The 13,512-nt window shown below is 39.7% G+C and overlaps 3 protein-coding genes across 8 annotated transcripts in view; 1 reads left to right on the forward strand and 2 right to left on the reverse strand.

Annotated features, from left to right (window-relative positions):
- CFH (complement factor H) overlaps nt 1-6,213 on the forward strand; it is a 33,879-nt gene extending 27,666 nt beyond the window's left edge. For 2 of the 3 annotated variants that reach the window (XM_042029900.1, XM_042029898.1), the window contains one exon: nt 1-383. In XM_042029900.1, coding sequence (XP_041885834.1) covers nt 1-17 — 17 coding nt within the window. In that variant the 3' untranslated portion in view covers nt 18-383. Of the gene's footprint in view, nt 384-1,699 lie in introns of those variants that run through there. The other variant, XM_042029901.1, reaches the window with a different exon arrangement.
- LOC121665551 (coagulation factor XIII B chain-like) lies at nt 272-13,086 on the reverse strand. Of its 4 annotated transcripts, none has more exons than XR_006016384.1 (12): nt 11,645-13,086; nt 10,363-10,563; nt 9,691-9,876; nt 8,211-8,387; nt 7,912-8,088; nt 6,547-6,717; nt 6,121-6,213; nt 5,285-5,467; nt 3,647-3,850; nt 3,100-3,282; nt 1,956-2,418; nt 272-1,443 (listed from the first exon to the last, which is right to left on the reverse strand). XR_006016384.1 is itself a non-coding variant. In XM_042029903.1 (12 exons), the coding sequence occupies exons 1-11, from the start codon at nt 11,724-11,726 to the stop codon at nt 2,201-2,203; spliced, it is 1,875 nt and encodes a 624-aa protein (XP_041885837.1). In that variant the 5' UTR covers nt 11,727-13,086; the 3' UTR covers nt 272-1,443; nt 2,177-2,200. The 4 variants fall into 4 exon arrangements, 2 of the variants coding, with proteins under 2 accessions (XP_041885837.1, XP_041885836.1); XM_042029903.1 differs by having other exon boundaries at nt 2,177-2,418; XR_006016383.1 differs by lacking the exon at nt 272-1,443 and adding an exon at nt 1,561-1,788.
- The window catches only part of ASPM (assembly factor for spindle microtubules), a 27,581-nt gene continuing 26,961 nt past the window's right edge, over nt 12,893-13,512 (reverse strand). Inside the window, exons 28-29 of the mRNA XM_042029897.1 lie at nt 13,292-13,464; nt 12,893-13,213 (exon numbers count right to left, since the gene is read on the reverse strand). Of these exons, the coding sequence (XP_041885831.1) occupies nt 13,108-13,213; nt 13,292-13,464 (279 nt within the window). The 3' untranslated portion in view covers nt 12,893-13,107. The remainder of the gene's footprint in view (nt 13,214-13,291; nt 13,465-13,512) is intronic.

Raw genomic sequence — 13,512 nt, forward strand, 5'->3', positions numbered from 1 at the left:
AATCAAGGTATGGGTAAATGGAAATGGCATGAGGGAGCCCAGGCTGAGGAAATGAAAGAGCCCTCAACCAACCAAGTGCTTTGAGCTCAACTTTTCCTGGTGTTTCCCAGTTTGCTGTGCTTTGTTTGCAGCTTAGCCAATGTTCTCTCTTGGAATTTGGTATTGTTTTTATTATTGGATGATTGTATTTGCGTATTATCCACATTAGATCTAGTTTTATAAATGTATTTACATTTTATCCAGCCAAAGGGTAGTGCTTGCATTTTATCCATTTTATACTGATCTCACTGTTATTTTATTAACAATTGTGGCCAGAAAACAGGCTGGCTTTGGTGGCATACTGAGACAAGAATTAAAGCTCACAGCTAATTTGATTATCAGCACACAGAGTGTGTTTGGCCTTGTCTATTCCTACCTTCTTCCACTTGCTTGGAAATGAGCCTGGGGTGAGTGTCCTGAGTGCCTGAGCAGAAAGAGCAAGTGGAGCCTCCTTTGAACAACTCAAGGAAGTCTCTAGCCAGAATCAGTCCTGGGGGACTTGAGCCAGATATTTCCTGCAAGGGCAAGACGTTGGGGTGCAAATAATTGGGGTTTCTAGGTGAATGTGGGAACTGCATCCTGGTCCAGGCCTTGGATGGGCCAGTCTATGCCACCCCCAGCCCCATCTGCCCTTCACAAACAAGGAGGACGTGCCTGTGGAAGTCAGTGGCAGCCTGGCTGTGGTAACAGTGTACTAATGCAGTTCATGATTCAGAATGGGGAGAAAAAAGCAAGTACCAGAGTACAAATCATGCACCTTAGGAGAGCAGAATTTGACTTATTTAGGAAAAGAGTACATGGGATTGCTTGGGACTCACAGGAGTTGAGAAAAGCTTGTAAGTCTTGAAGCACAGGATCCTGCAAGCACAAGATTATTCAATTATCATCTTCAGGAGGAAAAACACATCTACCTTGACTGGCTTATCTAATCAGAGACTTCACAGAGATCTCTGAAGCAGAAAAGGTATCAATGTACAGGGGATTGAGGCAGAAACAGGCTCCAAGGTGAGCTGTCCATGGCAGTGATGTGGCATGTATGGATAATGTTAGAAAAAAGCTCAAGAGTGGCACTTGCAAGGGCCATTAAGGGTCACAAGAAGGTATTCTATTACTACACTAGGATTAAAACAATGAATGAGAAAATGTGGCATGTCACTAAAACAGGTAGGTGATTGAGTGGCAGCAGCCCCACACGAAGCTCGAGTATGCGATGCATTCTTTGCCTCCAGGTTTATCAACAAGATGCTGCCTTCATGTCTGCAATGCCCCTGATCCTGTCCTGGGCCCACAGCCAGTGTTGTGTGTACAGCCAGAGGAAGTGATGGGGCTAAATGAATTCTACTTCCAGCAGCTGTTCCAGCAAGGGCCTTTTAATCCCCTTCTCTCCATTTCACCCAGATTTCTCTGTAAAAAGAAGGGTAGTGCTATTACTTACACGGTGTAAAGTATTTTTATCAACCCTTTTTTCCACTTATTCGTTGACTGGGTTTTGATCAAATAAGCAGAATTTGTCTATTCCTGAATGCTTTAATTTCTTTTTCTGTTTTATTCTTTCATGTAACTCTTGAAAAAGCCTTGGAAACCCATACAGAGCACCATACATGCTATGATTTCACAGACACATGAGTTTAGACATAAAAGAGAGAGAATACCCTTATAGTGGCTTTTTTATTAAAACCGACTGAAATGGATTGTCCATATTCCTGGATTCTCTTCATAGCTGTAGTCACACATGTTCATAGGCAGAACCTTAAGAGTACCAATATATAAGAGTCATAAGAAATCATACAAAGTACTTGGATTTTAATATTCTTAAAATAGTTTTAAGAATAATAATTAACTACTCAGTAACTTTGTCTACTTTTAGGTTTTAAGTAGTTTTACAGATCCCTTAAAAACTTTTAGAGGCTCCTTACCTGTGAAGGGAGACATGAGTGCTGTTAAGATGTACAACTCCTTCCTTCAGATTTTTCCATGTGTATGCCAATATTGCATCCCTGTGCTGCACTGCTCATCCTCATCCCACACACGCCTTTCCCTTCTGTCCCAATCCAGCTCAGACCCAGCACTCATTTCCCAAAGCTGCGTGGAGTGACCTGGAGAACATGAGGCCACCCTCATTCACCTACATACATACCTTTCCTACAGGCTTTCCTCAAGTTCATACTTGTTGTCCTCTTTCAACACACCTTGGATATGCCAGCTGTCCTCTCTTACACTGTACTTGAAATAAAGTTGTGCCAGATTCTGCTCCAAAATGGTTCCGTTTACAGTAAAATCCAACATAATCCCCGTGGTAAAAGTAAACTTGATCTGCATAGAATGCTTGCAGCAGCACATTATTTTTCTCCATTTCAGTTTTTGACAAAGTACACGGCTCTAAAAAAGAGAGACTTGATCAGTGCTAATAAATTGATTCTTATTGGAACAGAGTATTTTGACTAGGCTACACTAGAACTGTAAATTATTTCCCATTGTATTATTATTCTACTGCAGGCATATCATAGTTAAGGAAATAAAAAAAATGCCAGATGAGCTTAACTTGCTTCTACTAAAACTTTCATCTGTCACTGAAGAAACTGAAATTGAGATCTAAAAGTTCTAGCTGACACTACTCAATTTATAAATTTTAAGTAGCTGATTTTAGAGAGAATTCGAGTTGTTCAGCCTGGAAAAAAGAAGGATCCAGGGAGACCTCATTGTACCCTTCCAGAACCTAAAAAAGGCTTGTAAGAAAGATGAAGACAGGCTTTTTAGTAAGGCCTGGAGCAATAGGACAAGGGGGTTACGGTTTTAAACCATAAAGAGATGTAGATTCAGCCTAGTCATAAGGGAGACATTACCACCAGTGAGAGTGGTAAAACACTGGTACAGTTTTCCCAGAAAGGCAGTGGTTGCACACTCCTGGGATCATCCAAGGTCAGGCTGGACAGGGCTCTGAGCAACCCTACTCATTGTAGGGGGTTGGACTAGATGGCCCTACCAGGTCACTTCCAGGCTGCTCCTTGAGGCTATGAATCTTACAGAGAAGTTCTTATTTATCTTATTTATTACACCTACCTATACAAACTGGTGGCGAAGTCCACTGTCCTTCAGAGCAGTAGATTCTCTCAGAGCCTTGCAAAAAATGATAGTCAGAGCAAATATACTGAACTGAAGAACCACTGTCATACTGGGGCAGCGCTGGGAGAGTAAGAGCTCCATTTGCAATAGATGGTGGAGAGCCACATTTTTCTGTAGCAGCTGCAGTAACAATTAAAGCATTTCAGAAACATTCAGCATAAGAAATTAACAAATAGACAGCTTTATCATAAATTAAATGAACATGAAGGTTTTCTTTTTACAGCTCTCTTTCTACAGAGCTTTCAGTTTCCTGGGCTTGGAGAAGAGTTTCCCCCTCCTTTCTCCAGCCTTGCCCATCAAAGGAAGGTGTATCACTTTTCCATGCTTGGATATGTTAAACAATAGAGGTGCCTTATGCATCTGTATTGTTGAAGTCTGATTATTTACAACAGACTCCAGGCTCACACTGAAAGTAAAGCAAATAATTTCTAAATAGGTCTAAGGTTGATTAATTAGAAAGGCAATGAAAAAATTATTGTTTTACCTTGAATAACACATTTTGGATATTTCAGTCTGCCATGGTCACACCGTGTCCTCCCAGGAGATGGAATGGCAATCTGGAGAAAATCATATCCCTGTTTACATTCAAACTCTATGAGATCTCCATGAAGGAAAATTAATTCTTCCCGTCTCCATTTCAATGTTATGTTGTTGCTGTCCATATCAGTTACATTAAGAGTACACGGTTCTAGGAAATAAAAGTGTATTTTAATAAAAAGCCACTGAACTGGTTTCTTAGCTCCCTTTTGTAGGAGCGAAGAAAGAGAACCCCAAGTCAATAGTTCTAAAATGCTTCTGAATCTTGCAAGACAAAGAAGTACAGATGCATAAAAAAAATGCAAATGGAAAGAAATAGTCTGAAGTAACACCGGAGACCAAACACATGCAAAAGGAAGGGATGCTTTCTGACAGGGTTCTTAAAACCAGGATCACATCAGGGAGTGTAGCCTTCCATTAGATGATTAACCTCATTAACTTCTGAAATCCCTGCTCAACATCAATAAAGCCTGACAGAGGGTCACCTACAAAATAAATTTCTACAAGTTCCACGAGAATCATTGGCTGCTAAAGGCCCCTATTGATGCTTTGCTGAGGGAAAGGCAGGGAGAACTCATTGGCAGTCTGGTGACAGCAGTGTAACACCAAATTCACATGGAATTTTCCTGAAGATAACATCAGCATGTACTCTTTCTGCTCTGATTAGGTGAGTGTTGAAAAGAAATCTCAGAAAACATGCAAAGGATGATGGGCTTATTTAGATGCTTAGGAAACAAATAACGCTCACAGGAAATGAGATTTCATTATTTCACAGGATTTGTTAAAATTTGAGTATTCAGATCCAAAAATGCTGACCTGGACCTTTCAGTCTAAATAAGGTGACTTTTGTTCATTTAGAAATAAGCAATTAAAAGTGAACTGGTTGTTTATTTTCATTTTCATGGTAGATTAAGAACTTCAAGGTGAGCCAATTTAACAAAGGATGTTAGAAAAATTGGATTATTTCATTAGAGATAGGAAGGAAACATAAACAAACAACTCATGTCTGTATTCCTGCTAGCATTGGCAATTGTCTAGTGGGAGTTCTACACATTGTGTTGGGCAGCATACATAAGAGCAGCACAGAAAAATTGAAAAGTTCAGGCCAGGATGAAACAACAGATACAAAGACACATAATCAAAAAAAAAAGGCTGAAAGTTTAAAAACAAAAGTCCAAGAAGTCATTGCTAATTCTTCATTAACTGTATCTAAAATCTATTTTGGGAATGGTCACACCATTCCTTCCAATTATCTATTGAAGGACAGGAAGAAATTAACTGAATGGACAATATGGAGGAATGAAATTGGAGAATCCTCCCAGGAAGCAGGGACAGCTATCTCCTAGAATAGCTCACTCAGGAAACAGAGTCTTTTTAATTGGCTGGTTTTAAGAACGGGCCAGAGAACACCCAGGAGAAGCCTGCTAAAAATTTAATTCTGGTTCATCCTCATATTTCTGGAATCTTTATTAACTCCAAAAAAAGAGAAAAGATGGTAAAGAAAAGATTATTTAGAGGTTCTTTCCAATTTTCATTCCTTTCTGTATTACATACGACAAAACTCGCTTTTCCTCCCAAGACTCACCTAAGCAGGTTGGTTGCTCTGTCCAGTTCCCATGGTCACAGTAGACAGTACTGGGCCCATCCAAAAAGTGGTAACGCTGACAGCCATATTCTACTGAGGAACCATTTTTGTAGCTTGCCAATAGTGGGCCCAGGACACCACCATTTTTAATCACAGGTGGAGAGGCACAGTCTTGCTGCACTTCTGATATGAGATAGAGAAACAGGCAATTAGATCTTGATTAGATTACAACAATGTTTACACTGGTGAAAGTATTAGACCAATACTAGACTGAGCAAAATAATTTGCATACAATTAAAATCCAAACCAACATAATTCCTTTTCCAAATTTCATTTTCAGAGATTCTACACTTGCCTTACAGAATTGCAGACATGCACTTTATTTCCCTCTACACTTTACATCTATGTCTACTTTTGACTCCTGCTGGTTTACACTGAACACAGTAATCTGTTCTTTTTATGTGACAAGACCATCTTATTTGTTACGTGAAATTTCACCCATGTGTGGTTCAAAATAAACAAAAGAAACCTCACTGGAACTATTGATCAAAGGAACAACAAAATATACGAATTTGCATGTTCAAATAGTATTAAAGGGTACAAAATGACTGAAAGTAAATGCTGTATATGAAATAAAATTAAGAATACAGAGCAGGCTTATTGGTGTAACTTAGAAATAAGCAACAATAGTCTTTCATTAATTGGCTACATTGACATGTGTAGCACATGCAAGCATTTCCAGGAATAAGGAACTGTCCTATAACAAAAGTTACTCATAAAATGCCTATAGTTGGATTGGAGAGTCCCTTTTAAATAGTAGGGCAACGTTCACCTACTCATATCTTCATTGCGATGTGTTTGGCTTGCCTTTATTTCTGCATCTGCCTCGAGTGGTGGTGGTGCCTCGGATTCCTGTTTATCCACAGTTCCTGTAACCATAGCAGAAACTCAGAACCAGTTTTCTCAGAAACAGCTCATTTTAAAGTACTACAACAGCCAGACATGATGCACTGTAAAATGTAATAATCCCAGTTTTCCAAGGAAGATGTCACAGGTGGCAGCTGAATTCACCTAGCTCATCCTTCTTTTTAATCTGGGAACCATGGATTGCCTGCAAAATATGCAGCACTTTGCCTCTCAAGCCTTTTAACAGAGGAAAGCAAACAGTTTTGCAGATATAGAAACGAAAGCTCTCCAGAAAATTAAGGCATGGTTTGAAGAATCATTTCAGTTCAGTTGTCAGACTTCACAGAAGTACTCACCAATACAGACAGAGGGTGATGTCCATTTTCCTCCTTCACACTGGATTTCCTCAGATCCTCTTCTTCCCAAGGTACACTGCACACGAACTTTGTCTCCATTACGATATGTTCTTCTGGCTGTGCTGATATGGCCATGAGGGAGTGGTGGTGGAGGACATTTATTTTTTACATCTGAAAATAAAAAATTGCATATTGTTTTCTCTCTTACCAAAGCCACGTACACAATTAAGCTCACCATACACAATGCAAGCCTATCACTCTAAAGGCTTTTTTGGCTAATCCAGAGTAACAGCTTAATAAAATTTTCTCAATTTTCTTAATACAATGGGAGACCTGAACAAACAAGTGATTTTGCATTCAACAAGTATAAAAATAGAAATACTATGTCATTGTACTGCTATAAACAAATTTGTAATTTCTCCACAGAGACTTAATAAAATGTTCTTTAAAGGACTCCAGGAAATAGAGATTTCCCGTACCCTCCCCATTCATATAATATTTAAAGCAGATTATGCATTAATTTTAATGCTACAGAAGGAGCAATAATCATAGCCCATTTCCTATTTCCAAATTAAGTTTGTGATTACTGTATCCTCAAAAGTAGATTTAGGCCTTGTTTTCATCCTCCTGAGCATCTCCTCCTTCTCTGCACTCACTCAAGAAAAGTTCCTGCTGTGTCACAAGAATAAACACAGGGCTGGAGTCTAAGCTGTACTAAAGTTTGGTTTGTGCTGCTTTCCGCTCTATTCTGTATCTCAACTGCTTCACCTTTCATTCCTTTGGAACTTTCTTTACTGAGACTCTCCATTATCCCCCAATGACTGGGGAAGTGATAGCAATTGCTAAAGGTGTGTTTCTGTCCTCAGGACAATGTTTTAATTAATTCTGTTCAAAACAAGTAAGGTTTGGGGAGGCTGGACAACTCTGAAAGGTACCACAAGCTAAGGAGGACCTTGTTACAAATTTTATTTTTAATGCCCCTCAAGAGGTACATCCCCACCCCACAAGGCAGGATTAAGCAGGCCTGATTAAACCTTCATGTATTCTGAACAGAGTTTATTGAGCTTCTGGGTCTAAACAATTCCCTGTAACTGTTGATTCCTGCTTCTCCAGGATATAACAGAGAAACAACAGTAAGAGACAGTATCTGCTCTGTTGCTACAGTTCACTAAAATGTAGTTCCAGTTACCATTACCTTCCTTCCTGCTACTTTGGCTCCCTGCCCTTTGGCTAGCACTTTATTTAGATTTAGGCTGCAAACTGGTACAACTGTATTTTTATTTTGTATTCATAAAGCATTTCTTGAAAGAAGGTGAGAGCTTTTCTCTAAGAATTTGACATAGTAAAACTATAAAAACAGGGTACCTTCACACACTGGAGGGTCTGGATACCACCCAAAATCGTAACACTGAATTAAGTCAAATCTGGTGACAGAATAATGTTTGTCACAGAAAAAGTGAACTACATCTCCTTCTTCATAGAATTTCTTCACAGGATGAAAACCTCCATGAGCAACTTCACTCAAAGAGGAGCAAGTTATTCCTGGGAATAAAACACAGCAGTGAAAACCAATTGAGGAAAGCTCCCCCCACCAGCTGATGAAAGAAGCCTCTTTGCCGATTTTTACACATAGAATAAATCAGTTTTCAGAGAGAATGACATACTGGTGCAGCTGGGGGTGAGGTCCCAGCCGTGTGCGAGGCACAGCGCTGCCTCAGAGGCGTTCCCCGCCGCGGTGCGATATCCCTCCTCACACCAGTACTGCAGCGTCCCGTTCAGCTGCACCTCCTGCAGGGCCCTGGAGTAGCTGCCGTGGCGTAACTTGGGCACCTGACATGACTCTCAAAGAAATAAAGCACAGGCATGATGTTAATTGCTCTTTTTGTTGCGAGTATTTCAAAGTTTTCCTTAAATACAAGTTAAAAGTTGTCATATCCCAGGCAAAACCTTGGTAAATAACAAATAATTACAAATGCAGTTGGTTGGCACAAGTTTTCCACTCGTCATTTGGAACAGAAAGTTGGTATGGCAATGGATTTATTTGAAACAGTGTGATTTCATCTCTGCTGATTCATTTTACATGGAATTGCGTCTATACAAATGCACAAAACCAGCAGCATGTGAAACCTGACAAATTCTTCCCCAGAGGAACAACTGAGAACCTGCTTTAGGAGTACTCAAATGAGAGTCTGTCATAGGCAGTTTGGCCCTATGTCAGAGACAAATATTACAGTCTATGACTTAAATATTTTCTTAAAGGACTTTTAAAACTGTATTGAAAAAACATTTTCTTAAAGGTGGAGACCACAGCCCCAGGGCTATCAGCTGCCAGGCTCACACAGACCCTCGAACCAACAGTGGAGGGAGGAGAGGCCTTGGGTATCTTGGAAAAGCCTCTGGTCAGAGGCACAGTGACTGCCCATCCTCCACTGTGCAGAGCCCAGCTGAGGGGTGCTCACCAGGGAGGGGGGGAGGAAGCTTATCCACAGCAGGAGGGGGTGACATGGCCCATCAAAGGATCCCCCCTCAAAGGGGTGCCCAGACCCTGCACCAGAGATGATGCAACAGACCCTCAGTGTTGCAAGGGACAGTGTCAAGCTGGCCCCTACAAGAGAGGCACGTGGGCATTCCCACCTGGCCCAAAGTGGATTTTAATCCACGGAGTTCTGCACCCTTTGGCGTGTGGCGGCATGTGACGGCGTGTGGCGGCGTGGCCACGGTGGCAACGGGGGACCCTCACCACCAGCAGAGCAGATGGAGGGGAGCAACGAGACGTCGTTGGGACCCTCAGATGGGTGATGTGCTTCCACCTAACACCTGTCACCTCTCCCTGTTCCCCCACCCCCCACACACCCTTCTTTTTTCCATTTCTTTCTTTCTTTTATCTTCCCTTCTCTTTGCCTCTTTTACTATTAAATAAAATACATCAATTTTTAGGCTTCAACATCTAACCTCTTTTGGTTTTAATCTTGTTTCTGGGAATATTTTGAACCTTCTTGGTTCTTTCCGGTTTATGCACAGAGACCTAGCTTGCTTTGCTTTTCTGGGTTTAAACCAGGTCGTAACACCCTACAGGTACAGCAAGGACAGTGAAACTAAATACATCTGCGATAGATTAAAAAGGAGAAAAATGCAGAATCCTACCAAGTTTTTTAGTACAGCTTGGCTGGAAGGACCATCCTTGTGGCTGACACTGCACTGTATCTTCAGTACCACCACTCAGGGTGTGGTAGCCTGGATTACATTTGTATTGCAATTTCTCATGGATTTTGAAGTCCATCTCTGTGCTGGAAAAAGAGCCATTTTCCAAAAGAGGCTTGCTGCATTTTCCTGAAGGAAAGAAAACAGCTTGGTTAGAAAGAATGGAATAATTTGTTCTCCAGGAAGCAAAAGAAGGGGTTTGTAGCTATACTGATCTAATCTTATTTTCTTGACCTACTGAAGAAACACTGCTCCAATCATCAAAAAATACATCAAGCCACCAGTAACAACATGGAATACAGCCAAGGAATCTAGAGCTAGGGAGATTGGAGAAGATATACATCTAAGGGAAAACTAAGTTTTCCCAGACTAAGAAAACTGGGCAACTTTCTTATGCTCTTATAAAAAACATAAATGGTTAAGAGCCCATAAAATATGTATTATTGTAAAAAAAATGCCATATATAAACCCATGTAGTCTTGATATAAATAATTGATTGCACCCTGTACATTTTATCCCTTCTGTTATGCAGCTTCTTTTCCTATATATCCCAGGAAAACCAGCTAGGAAGTGTTCCTGCTGGAAGCAATGAGGAGATGAATAAAGTTAACTCACTGTAGCATTGTGGCACTGGAGACCATCCTTTTGCTGTACAAGTTATTCTTCCATCTTGAGTCCCAGTTTCAGTCGTGTAACCAACCATACAAGAATAGGAGAGTTTTTTTCCTTTGTGCATAGGGAAATAGTATCTTTTGAAACTGTAATAGTACTGGGCAAGGTTTCCATTTTCTATCTGTGGCAAATCACAAGGTGTATCTGCAAAAGGATAAATATATTTCCCACTAAAAATTTCAGCCCAGATATGAATGTTTTTGCATGAATTTATTTAATATCAGCTTGACTGATACAGGCTTTCAAAGAAGAACAAAATTCAGAATACTTACAAGCATGAAGGGCCTTTTAAGACCTGTTGAAATGAAGACATACTACAATTTTATCAGCTTTTGCTCTTAGGGTTCACAAGAATATCAGCTGTAGAATAAAACCTCCTAATGTGAACTGGGCAAAACTGATGCAGGACACCTTGGTTTTACTCTATTTTGCCCAGAAGCATGAGCACCCTTTGCTACACAAACACACCAATGCCTACTGTAAAATTCAGTGACAAGTGTCAGGATTAGCTGTGCCTCAGCTCCTCAATTCAGAAAATGTTAGCAGAAAAGTAGGACAAACTGCCAGGAGGCAATATATGAGTTAGGCTTTAAAAAGAGAATTTAAAAACAGTCAATAGAAAAGAAAGAAGAAATGGAGATTAAGGAAAAAACAATGGCAATTAAAAAAACCAACAGAACCCCCCAGTTATAGGAGAAGACCTTTAAAAAGAGTAGAGCTGAATATGACCTTGAGTTATTTAAAAAACCCCAAAATAAAAAACCAAATAAATGAACAAAAAAACCCAAAACAACAAACAGAAGAAGAAATCAATGCTGAAAATAGGGATAGAAAATGCAGGACCACCCCAGACTAACTGCTGCAGGTTCCATTTAACTTCCACTATTTTGCTTTGTAACAAATTGAAAACATTTCAATCCCCAAGACACTTCAATATATAAAAAGTTTTAATAGTACAAAATTCAATTTGTGTAAGTGCCTCAAAACAGCTCAAAGACACTTCAGAAGAAATTTCTTCTGAAGTCTGAACATTTCAATATTACAGCTTTGAGACTTAGACAGGAATCACCTACAGCTGAATCGTGATCATCAGCCATGTCACAACAGAATTGTATTTAAATTTAAAAAGCAGTATTTATGCAGTAAAGAAATGAAAGACATTGCCCTTACGTTACCAAGGCCGCATATTCTAGATTCAATGTACAATAGAATTCAGTGTGTTTACCTTCTGCAAAGAGCTTCCCTGAACACACCATAACTAGGAAGAAAAAACAGCTTTTCAATCTCATCTTCATTACTGTCTCCATCTACAGTTCCCACTACCTGTGAAAACTCCCTAAGTATTACTTTTGTAAATAATTAACTGAATTTTCAAAGGTATTCAACAAATGCCTCGATGTCTATGGTATTTTGTAACAAGTTGATTCACTGGAAAAACTATTTTCATTTATTTTAGTTCTCCAAATACCTTAGCACTAGACCGGCAGGATTCTACCTCCATTTGATACACTTTACCATCAGTAATTTATCATTTTACAGTGAAATCAGGCAACAAGCTTATGGAACACTTTAAACTTGCTGATCACTGTTCCACTCACAACCTCCCGAGTCCCAAGTTTAAAGGGCATTCTGTTATCAGATTATTTACCCTGGCTGAAAGCAGAGACAATTCCCCTGTCCTCCGGCCTACCCCCAGAGTAAACCAGTCAGCTGCATGCTAGAGATATTCATGATTTTGGAGTTTCTTACAGGAACAACATAGTCCCTCTTACTATCTGTCTGAGTTGTGTTGAACACAACAAGCCTCTTTCAAGTATTTTTTAAACAAAACCAGAAAAAATGAACCTCATACAGTCACCTGACTGACTAATGGCTACCAGTTGATTTAGCATCATTAGAGGTATAATGCTTAACTTTGGGAGTGGGAGGGTATAATTTTACAGTTTGCATTTTCTTGGCATTTTCGCTAAGCAAACACAATTCTGAGAATGCAGAAGAGAACAGGATGAAAAGGGATGCTGTGTGATGAACACAATCTATTCAGCCACAGGAGATGCATGCTTGTATGCACTGCTCACTTGATACAAAGAAGAAACTCACAGATACCTCCCTTAAAATGTCAGCTCAGAATTTCTAAATTCACCTTTACAAGATCCTGTTGTTCCATCACTATCTTGAAATGCATAAAAAAGAGGAATCATAATATTTTTTTTCTTGCTGTCATACATGATCTCTCAAGACCTCACTAGAAAGTAGACTCGAGTTCCTCAAAACCAGCCAATTTTGAAATCCACAGCCTAAGCCTCCCTTTCTACACGTCTCTAGATCAGACAACATTACTGTCCCCCATAAACAACTGCTTTTAATAGAATTTGACAATATCTAATCAGAGTGAAGAATCCCATGCTATTTGTAATATTCACAGTTGTGTGACAACACTACATTACTGCACCAGTGAAATTTCCAGTAAAAGCCAGTTAATTGATTTTATTATACAATTGCTTTTGGTAGTAGTACAAAATAGGGCTTCAAAACTGTACACAATAAAAAAGGTTGCCAAAATGTTAATTGTAATCCAAAAAAACATTTCCAGTGGTAGTTTAACACTTAATTGCTTTTTTCCAAATCATTTATTCATCTCCTACATACATACTGTACAAATACATCTTCTTATACATCATTTACATTTCAGTAGCAGGCAATACCAAGTGTGTCCATCACCATCACAATTGCTTGCAGAGGATCCACAACTTCTTGCATGTTATCTTTCCTCAAGACCCAGTCTGGTTTAATCCTGTGAAAAGATTAGTGACTTAAATAAAAATATTTCAATGTCACAGCAGAAATAGAAGACTGGTTTTTAACTACTTACCTTGAAACTGTTTTTATTCTTAGAGGAGTTACCGGAACAGAGGAACTCCCACCTAAGGCAGTGTTTGTTTTCTGCTTCACAAGTGTTCTCTCTGCATCCATCCTGTGCTTCCGAGCTGTGAGTTTATAGAGGCTCTGGATGCAAGAAACAGTTCTTGGCATGGCTCGGATTTCCTGAGGAAAGGTGGAGACAGCACACAGTCAATACTGCAAGGTCAAAAG

The sequence above is a fragment of the Corvus kubaryi genome, unplaced genomic scaffold (assembly GCF_017639235.1).
Source record: "Corvus kubaryi isolate FWS band 111438036 unplaced genomic scaffold, C.kubaryi_AGA036_p1.0 37334, whole genome shotgun sequence".
Classification (NCBI taxonomy): Eukaryota; Metazoa; Chordata; class Aves; order Passeriformes; family Corvidae; genus Corvus; species Corvus kubaryi.

Coding starts and splice junctions, on each gene's coding strand:
- LOC121665551 (XM_042029903.1), bottom strand. CDS start 11,726: ATGGAGACAGTAATGAAGATGAGATTGAAAAGCTGTTTTTTCTTCCTA. Junction 6,718..7,911: donor AGACCCTCCAGTGTGTGAAG/GTACCCTGTTTT, acceptor TTTTATTTTCAG/ATGTAAAAAATAAATGTCCT. Junction 6,214..6,546: donor ATCACCCTCTGTCTGTATTG/GTGAGTACTTCT, acceptor CTATGGTTACAG/GAACTGTGGATAAACAGGAA.